This window comes from Mustela putorius, unplaced genomic scaffold, assembly GCF_011764305.1.
Source record: "Mustela putorius furo isolate JIRA1106 unplaced genomic scaffold, ASM1176430v1.1 tig00000129_pilon_pilon_pilon, whole genome shotgun sequence".
Classification (NCBI taxonomy): domain Eukaryota; kingdom Metazoa; phylum Chordata; class Mammalia; order Carnivora; family Mustelidae; genus Mustela; species Mustela putorius.
The window spans coordinates 32,576,674-32,602,913 of NW_025421290.1; the positions used below are offsets into that span (position 1 = coordinate 32,576,674).

General features: G+C 38.8%; 1 protein-coding gene across 1 annotated transcript in view; it reads left to right on the top strand.

Moving 5' to 3' along the window:
• The window catches only part of SEL1L (SEL1L adaptor subunit of ERAD E3 ubiquitin ligase), a 53,648-nt gene that overhangs the window by 8,513 nt on the left and 18,895 nt on the right, over window positions 1-26,240 (top strand). The window contains exons 4-11 of the mRNA XM_004739121.3: window positions 14,273-14,440; window positions 16,083-16,188; window positions 17,115-17,277; window positions 19,656-19,709; window positions 19,805-19,864; window positions 21,407-21,488; window positions 21,849-22,003; window positions 25,150-25,206. Coding sequence (XP_004739178.1) covers window positions 14,273-14,440; window positions 16,083-16,188; window positions 17,115-17,277; window positions 19,656-19,709; window positions 19,805-19,864; window positions 21,407-21,488; window positions 21,849-22,003; window positions 25,150-25,206 — 845 coding nt within the window. The remainder of the gene's footprint in view (window positions 1-14,272; window positions 14,441-16,082; window positions 16,189-17,114; window positions 17,278-19,655; window positions 19,710-19,804; window positions 19,865-21,406; window positions 21,489-21,848; window positions 22,004-25,149; window positions 25,207-26,240) is intronic.

The following is a 26,240-nucleotide window of genomic DNA, read 5'->3' on the forward strand; positions in this document are numbered from 1 at the left end:
CCAATCCCCAGTCCCTGTGCAGTTTTCCCTGTTGGTTCAGATATCTTTTTAGAACTGGTTGGTTTGAATCAGTATCCACACCAAGATCTTAGTTTTCTCTTAATCTATAACAGGTCTTTCTCCCTTGTTTTTTATTTCATTTTGTTTGGTAAAGAAATAATGTCCTTTGTGTTATACAGTTTCCCACATTCTGGATCTAGCTGGTTGTATCCTTGTAATGTCATTGAACTTACTCACTCCCGGCTATGTAGTCTGTAAATTGGACGTTAACTGTAGACGCTGAGGTAGATTTAGCTCTGGTGTTTTCCTGAGACTATCTCATAGTAGAGTATTGTGTACTTCCTAATATAATGCATCCGGAGGCACAGAGTATTTGATTGTTCCACTTCTAGAAATTGATCAGTGAAGCTGGGTGATGTCAGCCTGATCCAGCCATTCAGAAGTTCCTCACTGACCTTTTACCCAGAGGCTTCCACAACCATTTTGTTTGTCTGGATCCATTATTTCACTAGGAATTGCAAAATGATGTCTTTCTGATGTATAATACCTCCTGCATTTGTTAACTGGGATTCTTTTATAAAGAAAAACTTGCCCTCACAACTCTTTGTTTACCCTGAAACACAGTCCTCACATGCAGGTTAGATGCTTGGTTCTTTCCCTTGAAATATTTTCAAATAATAATTTGGTGCTCTAGCAACCTCCAAAGGAGGCCAGTAAGTACGTTTTTGTCTGTTTGTTTCTGTTTGCTTTGCTTCTGAGCATCATTCCAGATCTGTGGGTTTCACATATGTTTGCTTCACAGGATTGCAGTCCTTTTTCATTGCTCACATTATCCTATTTTTGCATACTGAGAGTCCCTTTAAGTTCATTCTTGTGGACTAATCATAACCGACTTTTAAACTTGTTTTTATTTTTCAGGCAAGATGGGATATCTTAAATTCATCTTACACATTTCCTAACCCTGAAATGAATCAGCCATTTCTCAAGAAAAAAAAAAATTCCTTTTCGTAGGAAATTGCATTTAGACACTACAATCTAGGCACCAGGAACACACACTGCAACTAAGTTGTCATACTGGTCACTCTGGTGAATACGGTTAGGAAATGTATCATTCATCCTGGTTCTTCCAGGTTGAATTAAACACTGTAAAAAAAAAAAAAAACCTGACAAATTTTGAACTCAAAAGAATAAAGAGATCTTACCCAGTACCAAACTTGACTAATATTTTCAGAGAGAATAATTATCACAAGACACAGGTGAAGTGTCAAGAAGTTCAGACTGCCAGGGCTACTCCTAGGTTCTGCTTGCCTCGATTAGGGTGCACCCTGGCCCAGATTTTAACATACGAGGCCTCTAAATGGTGTATATGGAATGTCACTTCCATGAAAGGGAGCTATTTCCATTATAAAACATCTCCAGTTTAGTCTATGATAATTGCATAGCTTATGTGATGTTTTCTAGGAGGTCATTCCTCAAAATATATACATCCCAGATTTATGTCTGGACATACCACGTCCATCCTGCTAAAGCATTCCGTAGGTAAGGAGAACCCTCCTGGGAGTAAGTACCTTTAGTGTGCATCAGCATGTTTCTAACATGATTTGATCATGTCATCTTTCTCTCTGTTTATATATAACATAAGTTATGTGCATGGCTTTGAGTGTGTGCAGTCCCAGCTACATTAGAACTGAGTAATATGACATTTATTTATAGACTTGCTTCCTTTATTGGCCTCTCATCCTTATCTCTGCCATATTGATCTTCCTAAAATTCAAATTTGATCCATAACTCCTCTATTTACAACCCTTCATTATTTCCCCATTTGCCTTTGAGATGCAGCACAAACTCCTTAACATGATTCCCAAAGCCTTCCATGTGCAGCATGGCCTCTGTGGCTTCATCTCCCACAACTCTGCCCAAGACCCTCTTACAGCAATATCAGACCCTTCACCAATCTTCAAATACACCATGCAGTTTATGCTTCTAATAAGGTCATAACTTGTACAAGTTCTTCCTACTGTTTGGAACACTTTCCTCACCCCCTTGCCCAAGTTTATCATATTTCTACTCATCCTTAAAAACGAATGTAAGTTTCTCCTTTCTGAACCACCAGGGGCCGAACTGAACCACCAAGGGCAGTTGAAGAGTCTCATGTCTTTAAGAACTTCCTGCTTGGTATCCCTGCTTTCTCTTCTTCTGCTTATTTCAGTTCTCTTAGCAGCAGCCAGAGCAGTTTTCCTTCCTGTTCAGAGCCTCCAGTGGCTTCCGATCACATTCAGAATAAAGTCCAATCAAGGCCTTACATGATCTAGTACTTCCTCTCCCTGTGACTTCATCTTCTGCCACGTCCCTTCACTCACATGACTCCAGCCATTTTTGCCTTCTTGCTATTTGTTGACTATTTCACACTTATTTCCAACTGTGTCTGGTATCCCCAGGACCATACCTTCAGCTTAGTGATTCTCCATGAGATTCACAGGATTGAGCATATAGTCATATTTAGGGCTATGATTTATTACAGCAAAAGAACACAAAGCAAAATCAATAAAGAGAAAGATACATGGGTGAAATCTGGGGAAAACAGATGCAGCTTCCAAAGGTCCTCTCCCTGGGGAGTCACACAGAATGTATTTAATTTCCCCAGTAACAAGTTGTGACAACACATGTGATATGCTGTCTGCCAGAGAAACTGATTAGAGACCTAATACCTTTTTTTTTTTTTAAGATTTTACTTATTTATTTGACAGAGAGATAGCAAGAGAGGAGGCAAAAGCAGGGGGAGTAGGAGAGAGAGAAGCAGGCTTTCTACTGAGCAAGTAGCCCAATGTGGGACTCGATCCTGGGATCCTGGGATCATGACCTGAGCCAAAGGCAAATGCGTAAAGACTGAGCCACCCAGGTGCCCCGAGACCTAATACCTGGAGTCATTTTAGGGTGCTGGCCATGTAGGCAGTCTGTGCCCAGCACATACCAAAATTACAGACTTGCACAAGGAAAGCAGGTGTTCACCAGAAACCATATTGTTTGTGCACTTGGGATGAGTCACTCATAACAGGGTAGTAGGCACTCTTCCAGAATCTTAAGTTCCTAGACACCAGCCAAGGGCTAACCTTATAAACCTTTTCAAGGACAGAGGTTTAAGCCTGGTCTATGAACTCTTCTCTACACATCCTTGGTCCCTGGTCATCTTGTCTTTATGGCAAAGTTACTCTCAGTAAGACCTGGACAGTAGAGTGAGACCAGTCTGCCGTACTGATTTCAGTTATGCCCTTCATGAGTCCTACACCCAGCTAATTAACAAGCTCCATTAACCATAGAGGCCAGATGGTTTCCTTCTTAAATATCTATATTAACTTTTTTTAACCTAGTCTTAAGCCATCAATTCAGGCCCAGCAGAACTGGCCAGTAAGTTGAAGCTGAGGCAGTGTCGTGATAGGGTGCACAAACAGAATTGTAGACCCAGAGGGCACGTATGGTAACCCTGGAAACAGAGTTTACCATCACTGAGGCAGCCCAACCCAGACATATGTTAGGCAGGATGATGTGGCCTCCTGGCATGGGCATCTTCTAGGTATCCAGTCCAAGTACTTTAGTTCCATTTTTTAGTTTCAGAGCAACTGCCAGTCAGTCCCAAACAGTTTTGTTGTCCATGATACTGTTCATCCACCTCACGAGTGTGGACAATATCTGGAGGTTTTCTGCATGGCAGGTGTAGGGACTGGGCCACCTCCTGCTGCCTCACAGTCAGCCCTGTCTGGTATGAGGGGCTCCACGGTCTGAATGCAGAGCACTCTCAACAGCTCAGAAGAGTGCATGGAGAGTCTTCCTTTAGGAAGGGGAAGAAGCTTCCAGAAATAGTTGCAGAAAACACCATTATTCTCCCCTCACTCATGCCTCTCCAGGTGCAGGGGTTTTAGTTTATTTTCCTTGGTTGTTACAAAATCAGAGTTTCCATTCAGTAGTCATATGATTTTTTTATTTTCTCAGTCATCCCCTACTCTCATCCAGACATTTTACTTGGAGGGGTTCTGTGTAAGAAAGGCAAGACATCTTCACAGAAAAGCATTTTTATACATCTGAACCAGAAAAACATCATGTTCAAAACTTGGCAGGACAAAAGTCCTGAATTTTCAAAAAATTTCAAAATAGGTTTATATCACGTCCCACCTCTTTCACCCTGATCACTTAACCCGTAAAGCAACCTAGGAAAGATCACCCCCTCTCTGAGGACAGCTGCACTGGAACAGTCAGATCGCACTAAGGTGTGCACCAGAGAGAAGGGGAGAGAGAGAGGCGTGAAGTGAAGAGAGAAGCAGTCAGGTAATTAGTCCCTTGTTGGAGATGGCGGCTTATCAGGAGAGCCAGGCACAAGTTAAGGCCTATTCCACAGGGGCTGGAAATCCCTCGGTAACTCGACCTTTCAGGAGCAAATAGAGGGTCCCACTCCCTGTGATGTCTCCTCCCCCAAAGGATAGCTCTGGACAACAGTCACAAGTTAGGACTGTGGTCAGTCTCTGTATCAGAAATAACACACCAGTCAGCAGCTTGATTTCAGATGGTCCCATCAGAGAACAAACCCTTTCCTATGAACATTTGTCTGTGACCCAGACAGTCTAGCCGGGCATCCACGATTTTCATCACAATATGAGGCCCCACAGAGAGGTGGCCTAATGTCCAGTAGGCCACAGCATCTGATTTCTGTTTATTGAGCCTGTGGCTGCTCTTGGTTCTGTCCAGCTCACACCGAGGCTGGAAGCCTGTCCCAAATAGCATCAGGTTTTAGCTTTGAATCAAGTTCAAGCAAATAGGATTTGTGAATTCAGGATTTTTTAAAAGCCAGAGGCTTTTTTCAGCAGCAGAGTCAAGATGCTACAGGGCCAAAAAGTCCAGGTGGCATGCAAGGCTGGGCCGCAGCTTTGTCTTGTTGGTCTTTGGGCGTGCACAAGCTCTCTCTCACTTTCTGTGTCCTCCTCTCCCATCTCCCTCCCCACACACAAACATACACAGGCACGCAGGCATCAGGCCCTAAGGTCAGACCTCTACCTTCGGAAGCACTCACTTAGCCAACCAAAACCTGCTCTTTAGGACTCCAAAAGTGTGTTTCCACCTGCAGATCACCTCTTTCTTATTGTCTCCCTTTTAACAAGGGCTCCACTAAACGTCCATATCTTCCATAGCAAAACCCAGCAATTATAGAGACTTGTTCTGTTTCCAATACTCAAGAGTTTTAATTCCAGCCCGCCTACTGGCGGCAAAAAAGCAAGGAAGTTTGTCCCACTAACACATTTCTTTTTTGCCGCTTCTGCTGATCAGGGTGATTGGAATTATGGATGGAATTATAAGCATTTAACATCGTGTATCAATTTTTCTCATCCATCCAGTTGTGGTAGCCACGAAATACAAAGCCACTAAAAGAATCCCTTCTTTTTTTCTTATTGCAAATTTACTTGAACTGCCAGGAAGTAAATTCATCATTTGCATGTTAACGTGATAGCTGCCAGGGAAGATCCTGGCTGGAATGCAGGGGAGGAAGGGGAGTGGAGGAGGCCAGTGCAGCAGAAGCTAGACTGAAAAAAAAACTGCTAGAGTGCAGCCTTCCCTTTTCTTTCTGCCTTATCTAAAATTTTGCTTTAGTGATTTGGAGAACAAAGGCAAAAGAAAAATTAAATTTCTTTACTACTTACAGCCCATTCATAAGTCCTTAAAAGGCAGAGTGACATTCCTCTAGGAACTCAGCTGCCTCAATATTAACACTTTGCTAAGGGCAAAAGGCAATCTTAATCTTAGCCCGACCCTCCAGGATCCTGTAAGTCTATTTTAGTATTTTAAAATTGCTTTGGAAACTTCCTTTATCTCTGTCAAGATAGGTGTTGGCAATCATTTCCCAAGCATATGACCCACCGATATACATCTGAAGAGTCTCATGACTAAGGTTTAATGAGTCAGTAGTAAAAGATCTTTTCCCAACAATAGCTAGTCCCCTCAAGGTCCTGGAAACCATGCTTCCCAAATTCCTTAGAGACTTGGCTATCCCCAACCCTATCCCCAACTCAACTTGAAAGGTGGGAAATAATCAGCCACTCCTCATAATGCCAGCACAGCTCTTTCCTGTCATGTCCCTGTGCTTTAATAAAATGACCTTTTTGCACCAACGACGTCTCAAGAATTCTTTCTTGGCCGTCATCTCCGAATCCCAGCATCATTCCTACATCATTGGGCCTAGTTCTACTCCCTCTTCCCATCCTGCCCCTCTAACCCACTTGGAGGAGAGAGCACTGTAAACTTTTAACATTTTTGGCCTGTTCACTTTGGGGATTTGGGGGTCCTTTCTCCAATCTGGAGGAGAAAATAAAACCCAATGGCATTGTTTTAGCCACCATGGCCAAAAGCAACTAGCCTGCTCTCCCAGAGTTGGATCTGTCATTTTCAAGTTCCACGGGTAACTTTTACTTCTCACAACAGATAATCACTCAGCTGAGGCTGCATACCATGGCTGGCCGCCAAAGATTCATTATACCCTGTCCCCTCCCCTTCCTTTCCCTAACGGTGCTTTCACCATGTTTCAGTGGGTTAGGGTCATCCTGCTCATCTGACCTGTCTAGGTCATCCTAGCCAATCCTACTTGTGATGCCCCTGACTTCAGGGGTCCCCAGACCTCCGTGATTTGCTGGGAGGATGCAGCATGCAGTTGTACTCACAGCTTTGAGTTCTTGTAGCAAAAGGATACAAAGTAAAATCAGCCTGGGGTGAAGTGCAAAGGACACAAAACACAAGTTTCCAACTGTCCTCTTCCAGGGGAGTTACAAAGGATGTCCTTAATTCCCCTGGCACATGGGACAACATATGTGAAATATTATCTTCTAGGGAAGCTCATTAGAGACCCAGTGCTTAGAGTTTTTAATGGAGACTAGTCATGTAATCATTTCTGGCCTGGCGCATACCAAAATTGCAGGTTCCCAGAAGGAAAACACATGTTGAGCATAAACCACATTGTACAGACAGTTTAGGCACAATAAGTCACTTCTATCAGGGTCGTGGGAACCCTCTCAAAGTAGAACTTTCCAGATTCTAGCCAAGGGCCCACTTTTTCAAAGGCAATTTGCAAAATGCCCATGGCAATTGTTTTCTGCACATCATCCCAGTAAGCTTTTTTTTGTTGTTTAAATGAATAAATAAATGGTCATCAAGAAGGGAAGTTATTACATTGTGTTATTTCTTATTGTAGAATACTCAGTTGTTGGGGTTTTTTTTAGATTTTATTTATTTATTTGACAGAGAGAGTCACAATGAGAGAAGGAACAGAAGCAGGAGGAGTGGGAGAGGGAGAAGCAGGCTTCCTGCTGAGCAGAGAGCCCGATGTGGGGCTTGATCCCTGAACCCTGGGATCATGACCTGAGCCCAAGGCAGGTGCTCAATGCCTGAGCCACCCAGGTGCCCTCATAGTTATTTTTAAGATTTTATTTATTTATTTTGACAGAGAAGGAGAAATCACAAGTAGGCAGAGAGGCAGACAGAGAGAGTGGGAAGCAGGCTCCCTGGGCTCAATCCTAGGACCCTGAGATCATGACCTGACCTGAAGGCAGAGGCTTAACCCACTGAGCCACCCAGGTGCCCCCCTCATAGTTATTTTAAAAGGAACATTATTATTGCAGGTAACAAAATCCATCAAATAGTGGCAAAAGCAGAGGTTTATTTTGGTTCCATAGTTAGGGCTTTTGCCATCAAGGACTCCAGCTCCTTTCTCTCCTATTCAGGCTCCTTAATAAATTAGCTTTATCTTCATGTTTGTTCCATATGGTCACACTTGGTGATGGCTGTATCTCCAGGTCCTGGGTCCTCAGGAAGAATTGATACCTGCACCAGGAGTCACTGGTAGAACTACCAAGACAGGGCACCTGGGTGGCTCAGTGGATTAAAGCCTCTGCCTTCAGCTCAGGTCATGATCCTAGGGTTCTGGGTATGATCCCAGTGTTCTGGGATCGAGCCCTAAGCCCCGCATTGTACTCTCTGCTCAGCAGGGAGCCTGCTTACCCATCTCTCTCTGCCTGCTTATGATCTCTGTCTGTCAAATAAATAAATAAAATCTTAAAAAAAAAAAAAAAACCTACCAAGACAATCACTTGACCATCCCTAGCTCCATAGACAGTGAGGAAAGGGTTAAGAATTGACAGCCAATCTGCAGTCTGCCACCTGAACAATGCTAGTGTTTAGTGAAATGTCACATTATAAATAATTCAATTAGTATGATCCTTGTATTGGTCAGGGTTCTCCAGAGAAAGAGAACCAAAGTCTGTCCACTGGCAGAATTACTTTTGGTCAAGGGAGGTCAGTCTTTGTTCTGTTAGGCCTTCAACTAATTGAATGGGGCATACCCATGTTATGGAGGCTAATCTGCTTTACTCAAAAGTCCATTGATTTAAATGCTAATCTCTTCCACAAACACCTTTACAGAAACATCTGGAATAATGTTTGACCAACTATCTGGGCACAAGTTGACACACACAATTAACCATCACAGGTCCCTTTTGTAAAAGAAAGTCCCTCCCCCCTTTTTTTTTTCATATATTTGCAAGTGAGAAGAAAAATTAACAGTAACATCAGTAAGAGTCATTACCTCAGGAGAAAAAAGGGACTTCATGGTGGTAGCTAAAGATGACTTTGATTTTTCTTTAATTTTGTACACTTTCCTGTTGCTTGGATTGTCTTTGCTATAATAAACATGTTATCCAGATGGTCGTAAAAAATTAGAAGTAAAATCAAGTCAAATAATGAGCCTCTTGCTCTATTTCAAGTAGCACAAAAGGAACAGAGTTTAAACTTCACTAAATCATGCTTAAATTGGGTTCTGGAATAAGCAAGTTGGTTAAGTAATAAGATGGCATTGCTACCCCATTGTCACTCTCATGGGGGTGGCTAGGAATAAACAAACCTTAATTTAGTGATCAGATTTAACAAGATAAATGGCTAAGGGAACAGGCCATTCTCTACAACAGGTGCTAACTTTAATGAAAAGATTTTGTTGTTTCTTTCATTTTGTATGGTTGTACGGAAAATTATCTGTGCAAGAAAACTCCTTTAGGAGACCATCTTTGTGTTTGAAACTCTAAGAACTGTCTTTAAAGCCATTTTTCAGAGATGCTCACTCTTAAATAGTTTTCCTGAGCATCTGTATGATTTCTGATAGTGCCTGTCACTTAAGTGTCATGAACTTGTCACTTTCTTCTGGGCACAGGGGCCAGTGCTTGCTTCTGTTTCTACTTTAAAATGATTAGTTATTTCTCACAAAACTGAGCTTGTCAACTCTGATCTTAATGTTTTGTTCATTCTCCTATTACTACATTTCATTCTTCTTCTGAAGGGTTTTATTCCTTAAAGCACAGCTTCCCTGCATATAGTCTGCTTGTCTTTCGTTCCTTCCTACTTCATTAACATAAGTAATTTCTCAATCGTAGTTAGTAATTCTCAGCATTGAGTGAAAGCAATCTCTTGGAGCAGATTATATAACGTTGCTATTTTCCCTCAGAGATTACTATCCCATTCTTCCGCAGTAAATACCTCCTTATTTGGCCTTATTTGGCCATCTCAGGTATGGTTTACTTTGAATCATCTGTTCCTATGTTTTGTTCTTAAATCTTTGGGGGTTTTTGCTGATGGTTGGTTCATTGAGTTTTTACCTTGGTGTTGACTAAAACTGATGAGCATTTTATGACAAATGTATTGAGGTTGATAGCTTTTGAACATTAAATGATTGTATTTCAACTATTTACTACTACAAATACATTCTACTAAAATGTTATTTACTGTTGTATGTTTAGAAATAAAAAATTACTTCAAACAAGCAGCATGATTAAGTAGTTTTCTTATAAACAGAACACTCATGTAAACTTATAGGTACAATATCAGACTTAATTGGCAGTGTTAAAGCTCCTAAGATGAGAAATTTGCAAAGCTAAATCATTTGCCTTTGTTTTTATGGATCTAGAGGTTGACTTTTGGGGGTTTTTTGATCTTACCATTAGAAAATGAGGAAAAAATAATGTCGCAATTCCCAGGACATTTAATTTAGTTCATATGGCAACATTGTGGCCACACTTTCACTGCTCCCTCTCTCTTGGATTCTTTCCATCAGCATCAGACATGCTGTAATAGCTTATATTTTAAAAACCAAAACCCCCTCCAGCGACCACCCTGCTTCCCTGCTCCCCTTTATTTATTTTTAAGATTTTATTTATTTATTTGACAGAGATCATAAGTTGGCAGAGAGACAGGCAGAGAGAGAGAGGGAGGAAGCAGGCTCCCTGCTAAGCAGAGAGCTGGAAGCTGCATGACCTGACCTGAAGGCAGAGGCTTTAACCCACTGAGCCACCCAGGTGCCCCTCCTTACTCCCCTTTAATAGCATCATTCTTTGAAACAAGAGTTTTCTGTGTTCACTGATTACACTTCTCTTCCCATTCTCTCATCCAACTCTCGGGATGCTCTGGTCCCCTCGAGACCTCTAAATCCGCTCTGCTCCAGTCACATTCTCTTTTCTGAATACCTGGTCAGTTCTTGGTCCTCATCTTTCTGATCTCTCACATATTTTTTCCTACTCTGAAGAAGCTTTCATCACTTAGCTGTTGGTTTTCTGAAATCTGTCAGATCTTGAAATATAAGGTTGCCCTGACACCTAGCCTTTGACCCTCTACTTCTGTCTGTACCAGGTTTTTGTGTAATGACTACACTGTAGCTAATTTAACCAGTCTCCTGTTGACAGACCTTTGAATTCTTACTGGTTTTCTATCTTTATACACAAATACTGTCATATACATATCTCTTTGAATACTTATGGGAGCATTTCTACAAGTTAAACATTCTCGAAGTGGAAAAATGTGATCCCAAGTATGAACTTTATGAATTCTAATAGGTATTTCTGAAGGTCCCTCTTGAAGAGGTACTAACTGATAATCCCACTAGTAGTATGAAAGTCCCCATTTACCTGTAATCTGGCCAGCACTGAAAGACCCAGGTTTGGGGTTGTTGTTTGGGCTGTCCTTTTTTTTTTTTTTTTTTTTTAACTTTATCTAGCTTTCTTGATTGATTTTTACTCACTTTGCAAGAGCAGTTCTTTACCAGTTTAAATATAAAGCAGTCCATTATTTATTATAAATTCTCTTCTAACATAAGTTATAGAAATCTTACCATCAGGGTTTAAATAGATTTGTGGTATTCTGCCATTACTGTATAGTCAAAATATGATACCTTATTGAGAACTGTGATTTTTTTTTTTAAAGGAAGGTGCTAAATTGACTTAATGACACATTTTTCCCTCTTTCATTTTTAGAGTCAGGTTTGACTACTGGCTATCATTAACTTAAATTGCATAATCAGTCAGCTTCATTGTGCCAGAGCCATGATTACCATAGTTTTTAAAGCTAGTAGGTACCATTTTTGTGGCAGTTTTTAAAATGACAGCTTTGAAATTCTTGCAGAATTTCTTCACGGAAAGAAAATTAACTGAAATTAATGCTATTGTGAGGACTATCTACTTGAGATAATTGACTTGGAACTGGCAAGTCCCAGTCAGTAACTTTTAGAAGACTTTAAACCAAGTGTAAAAGGTAGTAAAAGTAGCAATTTCCATGTTGTCATATTGCTTGGAAAAGATACCTGAGAGATACAGATTTTCTTTCTAGTTACTTACTAATAAACACATTACTTAGATCAAGATTCACTCTCACTAAATTGGTGAAACCCAGGCACCCTGGGGATTCTTCCTACTTAAGTAAGTGCTGAATGAGCAGTAGGTTAGAACCTTTTGTTGCCAAAATCTCTTGCGTTCTTTCCAGTTTCTTTGCTGGTGTACAGTTCCATCACATGAAAGAGAATCCTTTCATACATTGGTACCACTTAGAAAGTGTTGGCAAACTGGGATTCTTAAGGCAAGCTATTTGTTTTTAAAACAAATTTCTATTATCAGAAAAATATATATTCTTTTAAACTATTGTATTTTAATTTGAAATTCACATTGACAAACTGCTATTTTACAGATACTATTTTTCTCAAGCAAATTTGAATCTAGTAGCAGTACATAGGAGTGCCTTTTTTCAAACTGTGTAGTTAAAATGGTCCCTCTGAGGTCGTTGCTAAAGGGTGCTTTGCTTATACATTGTACTAAAGATCATTTCTTGTAGACACAGGTGGATCAAAGTATTTGCCTTTGGTCAGTGATTACCAGGATGGTGAAAGACGTTTGCCTGATGGCAAACAGTTTGAAATTAATTTTGCCTTTCATAACTTACTGAAAATAGTTTTCAAGTAAGTATGAATTCTTCTTTGCACAGGTGAGAAGGAGCATCCATTTCATGTGCTTTCAGAGCAGGAGTGCCTATGAGAGTAGCAGTGTTATCTCTTTAAGGCTATTACCTTAAGTGGCAGGCACGTGGTGGGTCCCTTACGTGTATTATTTCAGTTCATCTTTGTGAGTAACTCTATGCAGCTAGGACTCTTATTCCTATTTGTAGATAAAGAAGTTACCTGCAGATAATTTTACAGATAAGGGGAGAGATTAGTGAATTTGCTCAAAGTGTACAACTAGTGAGTGGTAGGATTTGAGTCAGGCATTCTGACTCCAGAATCTGTACTCCTAATTACATTCTCCATGTTAAAGCAATCCGTGGAAGTTGACTTGTACTCACTTAACCGTGTATGGTTCTGGGGTCAACCCTGTCCCTCTGCTCTTCTTTTTTACTTCTCACTGGTATTCTTATGTGTACTCTTAGCTTCCAGTCTGTCTATGAACTGGAGAACTTCCTCTTTGACTATAGCTGAAAAGATGTCTACGACATCTTGTTTTTGGTTTTGTTTGTTATAGCCACTTTGAATATAGCAGGATTAAAGCTTAACTTGTTTCTGCCCTGAGCCTTTCATCCCTACCCAGTAACATACACCTCCTTTAGTGTTCTAGTGAAGACAGCCATCCCCTCACTTCCTGAAGTCTAATACCTGGGAGCCTTCCATGACTCCTCCCCTCACATCTGCACATCTAGTCAATCAGGAAGCGGGGCCACATCTGCTTCTTAGCATCACTTGAGTACATCCACTCCTTTCATTCCATTATCTTCTTCAGGCTCCCATTACCTCTCAGCCTAATGTCACAACTTGTAAACTGGTTGTCTTAATCCAGTGTTGCTTTTCTCCATTCCGTTGTCCACTCTCTTAATAAAAATGTGTAAGTATGAGCATGTCACTTCTGTTTAAAGCTCTTTAAGTGAGTTTCCATTGTTCTCAGGATAAAGGCCAAACTCCTTAATCAGATTTATCAGGACCTTAGTCTAGCTTCTTTGTGCTGCTCTAGCTTTAACCTCTTCTCTTGTCTACTTGGGCACTCACACTACATGTTGTCACATACTGAACTTTGTATTTTTTCTAAAGTGCCATGCTGTCTTTCATTTAATTCTTAGTGCACATGGGCCCTTCTGTCTACAGTACTTCTACCCCACCCTAAAGCAATTCATCCACCCTCTACTCCTGCACAGCTGTGAAGTTCAGTGGTAAACCTCAGTACCTGACAGGGGAGGTTTTCCTTTCCATAACATCAGTCACACTTAGCATTTAATGTCTCTCTTCCTTGCTAGGCAGTAAGTTGTGGAGAGCAGAGACCTCTGTTCCACCTTGTTTTCAGCACCTGACATAATTCCCAGCAACTAGAAGATAGACCAAAGAGCTTATGAACAATAGAGATATGGTCTCTACTTTTAACAAGCTCAGGGTCTAGTGGGAGCAAGAGTATGGTAAAGAAAGAACCTCAGGTTATATCATACATGCTCTGATTAAAGTGCTGTGGGATCACAGAGGCGTGAATGATGAACTTGACCTAAGGGAGCATTTTCCCTGTATAGCTTCATACTATTAAGCTGACTTAGAAAGAAAAGAGGGGAATTGTGCTGAGCGGTGAAATTGATCTGGTTGTATTTGCCTTATTTTTTGCTTGCTAGTTAGCCAGGAATTTTACAGTAGACTTATAACATTCTGAGGCTATCAGATCTCAAGATCTTCAGAAATTCTAAGTTAGATACAGAGCTGCCATGTACACTAAGCCAGCCATGTTCACTAAGTTGACCCACCCTTAAGTCCATGTTAAAGAAAATTTGATGCTGACCTTTTCATGTTCCCCATTTCAAATCATGTTATTTTGTCTTCAAATTCTAATCCTTGGAATTGACAGTATTAAATGCATGGATACCAGAATGCTATTTATATTTAGAGGTTTTTTTTTTTTTTTTATCTTTTCAGCTCTGACTGCCATTGAAGGCACAGCCCATGGGGAGCCCTGCCACTTCCCTTTTCTGTTCCTGGATAAGGAATATGACGAATGTACATCAGATGGGAGAGAAGATGGCAGATTGTGGTGTGCTACAACCTATGACTACAAGGCAGATGAAAAGTGGGGCTTTTGTGAAAGTAAGTATTGCTCAGTAGGAGGCATGTCCACATTGTTTTATGTCTCAGACAACATTTTTAAGGCCTTTTTTCTAGTCTTCCTTTCCCCACCTTGGTCAAAAGTGGTCAGTGTCAGTGACACAGGTAAGTCTTAAAGAATGGACTTAAGGGCGCCTGGGTGGCTCAGTGGTTAAGCCGCTGCCTTCGGCTCAGGTCATGATCTCGGGGTCCTGGGATCGAGTCCCGCATCGGGCTCTCTGCTCGGCAGGGAGCCTGCTTCCTCCTCTCTCTCTCTCTGCCTGCCTCTCTGCCTACTTGTGATTTCTCTCTGTCAAATAAATAAATAAAAATCTTTGGAAAAAAAAAAAAAAAAAGAATGGACTTAAGAGCAGGAAGCATGCCGTATACTCACTTCTGGGCTCTCAGTTGGGCAGCTTATCACACTTGTGTTTTATTTAGAGATGATCTTCCGTTGCTGTGCACAGCTTGTTCTGTAAACCCTCAAGAAGGCTGCTAAATTAATTACTATAAAACGTTTTTTGGCAGTAAAGAAAAACAGCACATTATGCTGAGGTTAATTAATAGTGCTTAGAAGAAAAATAGATAATACCTTTTTTAAATACTTTGAGTGAAATGTGCTGTGCTGAGGTAGTATTTGATAGATACAGTATATTTAACTGCCCTAAATGTTACTGTCAGTATTGTCTCTAAAGGCAAGCTGTGTTTTCAGGAGGAACTTTCTGTTAAGGAACAAAGAAAACCTTGAACGTAGCTCTTTTGATACCAGATGATATTTTCAAAATGATGGCTCTGATAGAATACTTAGGTATTCCTTAGAGAAAACATCAAATATAGTCCATCTTTGGATGTGGGCCAGTATGATTAGGTACTCCTGTTTAATACATCAAGTTTTGTTTTTATATTACAAAAAGAAGTTGCTTCTATTTCTGTAAATACTCCTAATGAAATATTCAAATGTCTCTTGATAAGTTTTAGATTTCTGTTAAAATGCTTTCTTAAAGAACAAAATAATTTTGGGGAAATCTAATGCTATAATTTTCAGTGTTGCATCAGTACATAGGAAAAAGCAAAACTTGACTATTAAATCAGAATCTGTATTTAATAAAAATCCATTTTTTTTTTAACTAATTCTTTGTTAGGTAATTAGTCACATATTTTCTCCCTGTAAAGATACAGCCTTTCAGGTGAGGCTAAAGTGTCCTTTGACTATAGCAGTATTTTTTCTAACTATTGTTTTCTTGTCCTTCAATTTTAGCTCACCTTGATTATAATCATAAGCCTCTACTAGAGTTTTAGTTGACTTTTATGAAAAGTTTTAGAATTATTAGTAGGAAAGCACTTTCCAAAACCAAGTTGATATAACTTTCTCTACAAGGAAGTGATTTTATTGAATGTTGGAGGTTTTTTTTTGGTTTGGTTTGGTTTGGTTTGGTTTGGTTTGGTTTGGTTTTTTGTTTTTAAGTCTTAACTTTAGTCAGATAAAGGCCGCACATAAAAGCATATGTCCTTACAATCAGATTGGGAAAGAGTGAAAGATCACTGTAGTGGTAACTGCCTAGAAGAAAGAACATATACTGATGTTTAATAAATAATTGGTTTAAAAGTAAAATCAGTTTAAAAGCATCTGATATTTTGTTTTTAGCTGAAGAAGAGGCTGCTAAACGGCGGCAAATGCAGGAAGCGGAAATGATGTACCAGACAGGAATGAAAATCCTCAACGGAAGCAACAAGAAAAGCCAGAAAAGAGAGTAGGTAGCATTGCCCGGTCTTTTCTTTCCCTGATATAGTCCGTTACTGAGCTAGAAAGCGCTAAGTGCTTGTTTTTTAACTGCACTGCTGAAGACAGAGGATTACTTAGGCTGTATTTTAAGAAAACCTGATACGACCTATAGACATCAAGGGTATTACTTATATCACATTTCAGCGCTTTGGGCTAAAAAGATTATAAATGTGCATCACAAAAATGAACAATAAGCAAAATGGAAAGAATTAAAATTATAACAGTTTCCAAGAGCCAAGAATATGTATATTGTTTAGAATTCAAAATGACATAAAACAAAAGGAATTCTTGTCTGGTGTTTTTTTTTTATTTTTGCTTTGTAATTATCTTGCAGACAAACACTAGAATTTAGGAATTTGGAAAGAACATAAAGTTAAGTTGGAAAGAACATAAAGTTAACATTTTATGTCTCTTAATTTCAGCTGACTTTTGTTATAGTCTGCAAAGATTTTAAAAGAAAATTACAATGATTATTTATTGGGTACTACAGTATTATAATTCTTTCTCATTCTTAGACTATTCTAAAATATTGAAATAGCAGAACTGGTACCTTATGTAAAAGACAAAAGTAGCCCAGAATGTTTTCTGTATATATAAGTAACATAGCTTAGTGCAAATCAAATTATCAGAGGGATTCTATAGAATAAGGAAATTATTTATTCTGTATCTGCATAGATTTTGTAAAGCAAAAAACAACAAAAATTTTTTAAAGTTCTTTTTTTAATTTAAGTAATCTCTACACCCAAAGTGGGGTTCAGACTCACAACCCCAAGATCAAAAGTTATATGCTCGTCTAGCTGAGCCAGCAAGTGCCCCCAGATTCTGTAAAAATTGTAATGGCAGTTCCAAAATATTGCTAATTTGTTTGTCTTTTTTAATTGCTTATGTTTAAAGAGCATATCGGTATCTTCAAAAGGCAGCAGGCATGAATCATACCAAGGCCTTGGAGAGAGTGTCATATGCTCTTTTGTTCGGTGATTACCTGACACAGAATATCCAGACAGCTAAAGAGATGTTTGAAAAACTGACTGAAGAAGGCTCTCCTAAGGGACAAACTGTAAGTGTACTTTCACTGCAGAATCTCTTGGCACATAGCATTTGTTAATTTTCACAGCAGTTTATTCTTTATGCTCTGCCCTCACTGAACAAGTAAGGCTGGAAGGTAAAATACCTTTAGATACTAATCCTGTGGCGGATCATTTTACCAGTTCTTGGACAGACAATCTTCTTGTCCAAGAACACTTGTGGTCACCTGAGGGATTTTGCAGCTGCATCTTACCACAATTACATTTGTAGTTTTCCAAATTAAATCTGTACAGAATGAAACATAAAAGTAATTATTTTTTTATCTGAAATCACTACCCATTACCTTTTTTCCAAAGCTCAGATGCTCCAGCTTTTGGTAATCTTCATGTTTTTTTAAAAGATATATTTTACTACAGAAGCAGTCAAAAAAAAAACAAAAAACAAAAATAAGAAAACATCATATCTGTACCACCCAGACCTGAACATTGGTAACATGTTAATGCATGCATACCCTTCTTGACCTTTCTCTTTGTGTATTTATACATGTGAACTTACTACGAGATGTCACTGTCTACTGTTCCCTTCCTTGCTCTTTCAGTAAGTAGCCCTCACCGTTCCCGTCCAGTAAATATAACACCCAGAGAGTCTTCATAGGGCAGTGAACCAAAACATTTCCTTTATCCCTGTTTTTGTCCTAAGCAGTATCCAGTCCAGGACTACATCTTCTGCTCGATTGTTAATGAATGTTAGCAGAGTCCCTGCCTCTCTTTCTTGTCTGTATTCAAGATAGGGCCAGTTGTTCTGCAGATTGGCCTTCTTCAGTTTGTCTGTTTGTTTCTTCCTTTCGGCCTTTATTTTCGTCTTCATCATCTCTATTTCCCATAGAGCTAAAGGCTGATGAACTCAAACCAAGTATTTTTGGCCAAGCCTACCTCATAGAGGGATGTTCTGTATCCCATGTCACATCACACCATTTGGTAAAAAATCTCTGCTTGATTTCTCATGGGTAATAGTAAGATTGACACCTGGATTTAGGAAGCCACCACATTGATTTTAAGTGCTCTCAGTAATTCAGGCTTACTGGAGGTGTGGGATTTGCGTAAATGTAAAGTTTCTAGTCACGGTTAGCAGGAGTCTATTTTCAGACTATTTAAATAATAACAGAAATTGTGACCATTGTTTTCTTTAGGTCTGAATACCTACCCACTCTGCAACTCTCACACGGTTTTGGTTTAATTTATGAACAGGTTACATCTTCATTACTCCCCATTTGTTTTCAAAGATTTTTTTCCCTTCTTTGTATAAGTCAGTTTATCTAAATTCACACATACATTCTTTATTCTACAGACATTTGGTTCTGAAGAATGATTATAATTCTGAAGCTTCTTTCCCCTCTAATAATAGCACCCCATAATGCCACAATGCTTTATATTGCATACTGCAAAGCACTCTTCCATGGTAATTAATTTTAGATGATGTAACAGACACAGCCCCAAAATCACAGTGGCCCAACACTACAAAGAGGTATTCCTTGTTCACGTTAGGGCCAGGGTCAATGTGGTTCCCTTGCTTTTGTCACTCTCTTCCCAATACTGACTCAGTCAAGGGCCGCTTCTGCCATAATAGCTGCACCATCTGAAACATGGGCAGGCCTCCTGAAGGGAGAAGGGAGGGCTGGAGGATTTTCTGGAAAGTTTTTAATGGCCAGACCTAAAACTGTCTTGAATTTCTCTTTGCTGCATCCTAGCCACATGGCCTTACCCAAGTGCAAGGGCAATGGGGGCTGGGAAATGGAAGAGCTCATGGATTTGACGAACACTGGCACATGACACACCTGCCTTTCTGACTTTAGCTTTTACTTTCATGGTCCTCAGTGGGCAAAGGTAGAACCTTATCAATGCATTGTTTGGTTGGTTGGAGTTTTTTTGTTTGGGTTTTTGTAATGAAAAATTGTGTGTGCTTCAGCATTGTAAAGTGACAAGTTTCTCTGTTACCCCTTCAACATGACCCCAGCCACCCCTTTTTATTGCTAGGATGTTTATTGTGGTAGCCTCTTACTGTTTTCATTGTGTATTCTCCTTTGATAGGTAGTGTGTCAGTGTGATGATACAGCTGTTGATCAAGATAAAGTAAAAGCCATGTTTGTGTTTACCTTTGGTTTTGAAGTATTTTTTTAAACTGTCTTTAATCTTCAAGCTAAACTTAGTCATTTGTTTAGCTGTATTTCATTGTGTAATTTGTAAAACCTTGAATATATTTCTGAGGCTCTTTAATTAACCATAGTTGTACATACTTGGACTGTTCAAGTCTTTCAGGCTCTAAAGATTCTTGCTGCTTTTCATCGTTCATAAGACTATGTGTATAAACTATTACTAGGGAAGAATTCTTACTTTAATCATTTTATTTCAGGCTCTTGGCTTTCTCTATGCCTCCGGACTTGGTGTTAATTCAAGTCAGGCAAAGGTAATGTTATTAAAGCTTTATTGTATACTACCATTTGAATTGGGTCAGTGTGTGTGTGTTGGTGTTCAGTTAAGGATATTTTTTTTCTTTCCCAGGCCCTTGTATATTATACTTTTGGAGCTCTTGGGGGCAACCTAATAGCGCACATGGTTTTGGTAAGTAAGACTTTAGTAACATTGAGGAGCAGAATTTTTGGTTCATGAGGGGCCACAGCTTTTCTAGCTTTCATGAATGAGATGTACTTATATTCATCAAGATCAAATATTCAGTTGAACATTCTTCAAATTCTTGTTAATGGGTACAATACTTGCATCTACACATGGATGAAAATTGGCACAGTCCACAATTTTTCTTTGAAATTATGACTTTGGCTATTGCCCTTGTGATAAATGTCTCTCTTATTTTCGTAAATTGGAAAGATTTGTCAAAATCCTTTCTTCAGTTGAATTATCAGAGATTTTACATTTGAATTTATTTTACAATGAAAATTGATTTATATTTTATATTTAAATTTACACAAGTAAGAAGATCATTATAGGAATCAGCTAGAAAAGCTCTTAACTCACACTGGTGTTGGAAAGAAAGGTAGAAGGAGATACTTCTGAGCAAGGAAGTAACTAAAGTAATTCTTGAGGGATAAATAGCAGTGAATGAATAGAAGTGGAAGGGCATTTAGACAACAGGAGCAATACATGCAGAGGGACAGTGATGAGGAAATGTGATGCTTGCACAAAAATACAGGCTGTTTAGTGTGGCTGGAAGGTAGAACGTCAGGAAATTCATCAAGGAGCTTGGATGTCATCTGTGACAGATGTAAACTGCTGAAGTAATTTAAGCCAGTGAGAAACAAGGATGTTGCTCCCAACTTTCTGAAACATTCTCACTAATTTTGAAGGTTTTTTTTTTTTTTTTTCCATTGGCTTTTATCATTGGTGGAAACATTTATTCCTCAAACAGTAATTGAAAAGTTCCTTTTAGATGAATTTTCCAGAAATTTGAAGTATATTTTTATATGGCAAAAGTATGTTAAATATTTCTGACCTATATCTTTTTTTTAATTATTTACCAATCTTCTTAAACAGTGGCTACAGAATAAGAACATCAAATATTATACACATTATTATACAATAGTGCCCAAAGGATTGTTAAAGTTTGTAAAGTTATTTGAGTCTGTGCTGAATGATTCAAGAGAGCTCTACTTTTTTTTTTTTTCCCCTGTTTTTTATAATTAGCTATCCTCCTCAAGCTGAAACCATTTTTTGCTCATGTTACTGTGCCTGCTCCTAGTAGTCTCTCATCTTCCCTATTTTACTGATTTGTTGCTTCTTTGCTGGTTTGGTAGATCAACCCATTTTCGTTAAAATCAGGTTTACAATAAGATTAGAATGTGTTCTAAGCAAGAACCTAAGTAATTTTCTCTTACACGTGAGATACACACACTTCATCCATAAAGTTCACAGCATCTGTTCTGATTTCTGTGGGAACTTCATTACTTCCTAGTTCTCAACTATATTCTGGTTTTTGGAGTTGCTGAATAAATTACCTCAGAACCTAAAAGAGGATAAATGAGGTGGTAATGTGCTGGGATCAAGGGACTGCGGAAGTATGTTCTGAGCGCGGGTGGCTTTATTCATTCCATCAAGAATGCCAGTGGAGCGTGTGAGCCTGCAGTCTTCTCACTAGAGCTTATCTCACAGGGTTATCGGTACTGGGCTGGCATCGGAGTCCTCCAGAGCTGTGAATCGGCACTGACTCACTATCGTCTTGTTGCCAATCACGGTATCTATTTTTTTTTTGCCTTTCACCTTATCAAAAGAAACAAAAAACAGAATGGAATTAACTTCAAATACATCTGCTTTTGTTGTACTACTTGAAATAATCATGATCGACTCTCTTACGTGGAATGATCTTTACACTAGTTGATGAAGATCTCCTTTCCGTGTGTGCGCACGCGCACGCATGCTCTGGGTACCACTTATTTAATATTATTTAATATTTTGTGGAAAAGACTTGCTATTTTGTATAATCTATAGATTACTGTTAGCATAGTGTCTGTCAGTGTTGCGCAGCTGAAATTCTACTCTGTGGAACAATCCTTCTGACCTTCCTCCATGTTATTACTTCATCCCCCTGTTTCAGTTGCTAGTGATATCTCGCTGACAGGAGGCTCAGTAGTACAGAGAATACGGCTGCCTGACGAGGTGGAAAATCCAGGAATGAATAGTGGAATGCTGGAAGAAGATTTGATTCAATACTATCAGTTCCTAGCAGAAAAAGGGGATGTACAAGCACAGGTATGTGTTTAAACATCTCATGGCGTATGTCACTGTATTATATATTACAGTCTTGGGGCAAACACTTGCATGCATAAAAACATTTCCATTGCTCTGAGCCATTATTAACTACATGTTAGAATCACCTGACGAGTACCATTTTTGAAAGTACCAAGAGTCTCAGACTGTCAAGACGTCCCCACTTAGATTCATCTAGGATGTAGCCTAGGCATTGATAGTTCATAGAAGCTGTCCAGGAAGTTGCACCATGGTTGAAAGCTGCCGCTTGAACAGAACAGTGTCTTACTGATGATGAAGGCTCTTATTGGAGTCACCAAGGGTGAAAACTGCCACTCTCTAAAAGTTTCTGGAACTTTTGGAATTTCAGATGCCCTTCAGAGCCATTTACTCTTCATGTTTCTTTTGTTCATTAATTTTCTCAAGATCAAGGACAGAAGTCGTCTTTTTCAATGTAAATTGAATGTTATATCCGTCAAAGGACCATGTATAATTTGTTATTTCATGGGCTGATAATCCTGATATAAAAAGGAGGACTGCCTTTTTTTCTGTGCAGTTTAGAAGTCTTTTCTGGTTTAGATATATAGAGAGATGATACTTTCTGAGAACAATTGATTTTAAAACTTAGCAGAAGGGAATCCTATGTTAAAAAAAATTGTAGTGAAAAATAAAAATTTTAGTTCATGGAAATTATAATATAATATAATATATAATTATAAATTATATAATTATAATATAATCTTGTCTAACTAAACATCTTTCTTTTATATCAGAAGCCAGTTAAAATTCAAAACCATCTAAATGCCCCAAAATAGGGAATTATTTAGCTCAACTATGACACTTCCATGTAGTGGAATTTTATGCAACCATTAAAAATTATGTAGAATACTACTTAACTGTGGAAAGCTGACTTCAGTGTATTCAGTGGAAAACTCAAGCTAAAAAACTCCATGTGTGGTATAGTATATAATTCTGTTCTTTTTACTACTGGAACTACAGCTTGAATACAAAAAAGTACATAAATCTGAGGCATACAGCCCCCTGCTTGATCACAAGTGAGCCTCCTATGAAGCACAGCTAGCATCCCAGCAGTCCCTTCTGACCTGACCTCTAACACTGTGGACCATTTTGGCTTGGTTTTGAATTTTATGTTTAAAAAAATTGAATTTTATGTTTAAAAAAAAATCATACAGCATTTTTTGGTATCAGCTTCTTTTGCTCAGCATTATGTTTATGAAATTAACCCATGTGTTTTCATGTAGCTGAAATTATTAATTTACATTGCTCCATGGTATTTCATTATATAAAAATCCCACAACTTTTTTACCCATTTTACTCTTCCCAGATTTGGGTGATTGCAAATAATGCCCTGTTCATATTCTCTTGCATGTCTTGTGCATCAGTACTGTCTTAAACTCCTATAACTTGATAGATCTTGATACGTGGTTGAATACATTTTCTTGCTATTATAGTTTTCATTACATTCAGCTCAATTTTCATTGTTATTTCTTCTGATCCATGTGCAATTTTAGAAGTGAATTGCTTAGTTTTCATATAAAGGGAAGATTTATTACTTAAACCTTTCTGTTGATTTCTAGCTTAATACACTGTGGTCAGAATACACTGTACGGGGGCGCCTGGGTGACACAGTCAGTTAAGCATCTGACTCCTAGTTTTGGCTCAGGTTGTGAGATGGAGTGCCATGTCAGGCTGCACACCCATTGCGGAGTCTGCTTAAGATTCTCCCTCCCGAGAGTGCCTGGGTGGCTCAGTCAGTTAAGCGTCTGCCTTTGGCTCAGCACATGATCCCTGGGTCCTGGGACCGAGCCCCACATCAGGCTCGCTGCTCAGTGGGGAGCCTACATCTAAATTAAAAACAAAAAAAGAAGAAGAAGAAGAATATGCCATGTATGATTTTATTTGTTTTGGATTTGCTGAGACTTGCTTTATGGTCCATTCTTTGGGCAAATATTGTTTACTAAAGAGAATGTAAATTTTATAGTCTTTGGTTGTATCATTCTTTCTGTGTCAGTTGAGTTATGTTTCTTAATCCTGTTGTTCAGATCTTGTGAATCCTTACTAAATTTGCCTCCTTTTTCTATCCAGCAATGAGACAGCATTGTCTAAATTGCCCACTTTGGTGTGAATTTGTCTCTGTCTTCTATTTCTGTCAATTTTGATTTATGCATTTTAGGCCATGTGGAGTGCATATAGACTTAATACTGTTATCTTTTTGTTAAACTAGCTTGTATATCATGAAATGTCCTCTTTTATCTCCAGAAATGTTTTTTGCTTTAAATTGTACTTTGTCTGATACTAGCTAGCTATGCCACTTTCTTTTGGTTAATATTCATATGGAGGATCTTTTCTATCTTTTGTACTCAACCTCTTATGTTTAAGGTACGTCTCTTAGAAGCATATTGGACTATTATTTTTTAATCCATTCTGACAGTCTTTTAATTAAAAGTAATGAATAATATATTTTTGTTTACATTTTCTGTGTTGCTTGCTTTCTTTCATTTTGCTTTTCCATGCTGCTTCATATCTCTTTCCTTACATTCTCTTGGTTTCATTGTTTTTGCTATTATACCTCCTCCCCTCTCCTAAGGTGATAGTTGGACTTTGTTTTACTATTTTATCAAAGTCTAATATAAATGAACACTTTTGCCATTTCTTGGACTTTAGACAACTCTGTATGGTTTTAATTTTATATATTTTTGAATCGTGCAAGATATTCTTACATACAGTGCATATAATTTAGATACATTCATAAGTTTAACTTTCCATTGCTCTTTATTTCTTACTGTATCTTCAGGCTTCCCGGGATAATTTGCCTTCCTCCTACAAAACATCCTTTAGTATTTCCTTCAGAGTGGGTTCACTGGTGACAAATTTAGTTTTAGTTTGCCTGAAGTCGCCTTCATTTCATCTTTATTTCAGAAAGATACCTTGTAATTAAAAGCAGGCATTTTCAGTTTTTAAAAAATGTAGGTTAAAATAGAGTAATATCTTCAGGAATTAAGACTAAGTCTTCACTTTTTTGAATTCTAAAAAGAAACCTTTTTATGACCAAATGTTTTCTTATTGGTCTAATTTAATGACACACCAGTTGCTTCCATTTACTTTTGCTCATTTTTGTTAATTTTCAGGTTGGTCTGGGGCAACTGCATCTGCATGGAGGGCGTGGAGTAGAACAAAATCATCAGGTAACTTTCTTGTTCCCAGGGCTTTGTACTTCACGGTGTAGAAGGAAACAATGCTCTAGATATATTTCCTATCAATGACAGTATCAAGTTTGTTACTTAGACAGTCATCACAAATGATCTTTCAAGATCCAACTAACCCTTGAAAAAACTGAAGACTAAAAATGTGACTATTGGGGCACCTGGGTGGCTCAGTGGATTAAGCCTCTGTCTTAGACTTAGATCATGATCTCAGGGTCCTGGGATCAAGCTCCGCATCAGGCTCTCTGCTCAACAAGGAGCTGCTTCTCCCTCTCTCTTCCTGCCGCTCTGCCTACTTTGATCTCTCTCTCTCTCTGTCAAATAAATAAAATCTTAAAATTAAAAAATAAATTGATTGATTAATAAATAAGAAAAATGTGATTATATCCACCTCATAATGGTGGGAAGGGTTTTTTAAATTCTGAAGTCTAGTTCTCAATATTGCCAACAATACATACACAGTAACTTGGTTTCCTATAGGTATGTGGTAGAAGTTTGTCTTAAAATTTCTATTAGAAAATATTTCAAGGGTGGGATGCCTGTGTGGCTCAGTTGGTTAAGCGGCTGGCTTCAGCTCAGGTCATGATCCCAGTGTCCTGGAATCAAGTCCCACATCGGGCTCCTTGCTCGGCAGGGAGCCTGCTTCTCCCTTTGCCTCTGCCAGTGCTCGCACTCTCTCTCTCTCTCTGACAAATAAATAAAATCTTTTAAAAAATAAATAAATAAAAAAGAAAATATTTCAGGGGTGCCTGGGTGGCTCAGTCAGTTAAGCATCTGACTTCAGCTCAGGTCATGATCCCAAGGTCCTGGGATTGAGTACTGCCTTGGGCTGCATGCTCCGCAGGGAGCCTGCTTCTCCCTCTGCTTATCTCTCTCTCTCTCTGTCTCTTATGAATAAATAAATAAAATCGTTAAAAAAGAAAATATTTCATAGAACTGAGGAAAATCATTGTTGAGTTTGTGAGAAATTAGGAGTATACAACTATAGCAATCAGATCTGTATCCAGCTTTTGTGC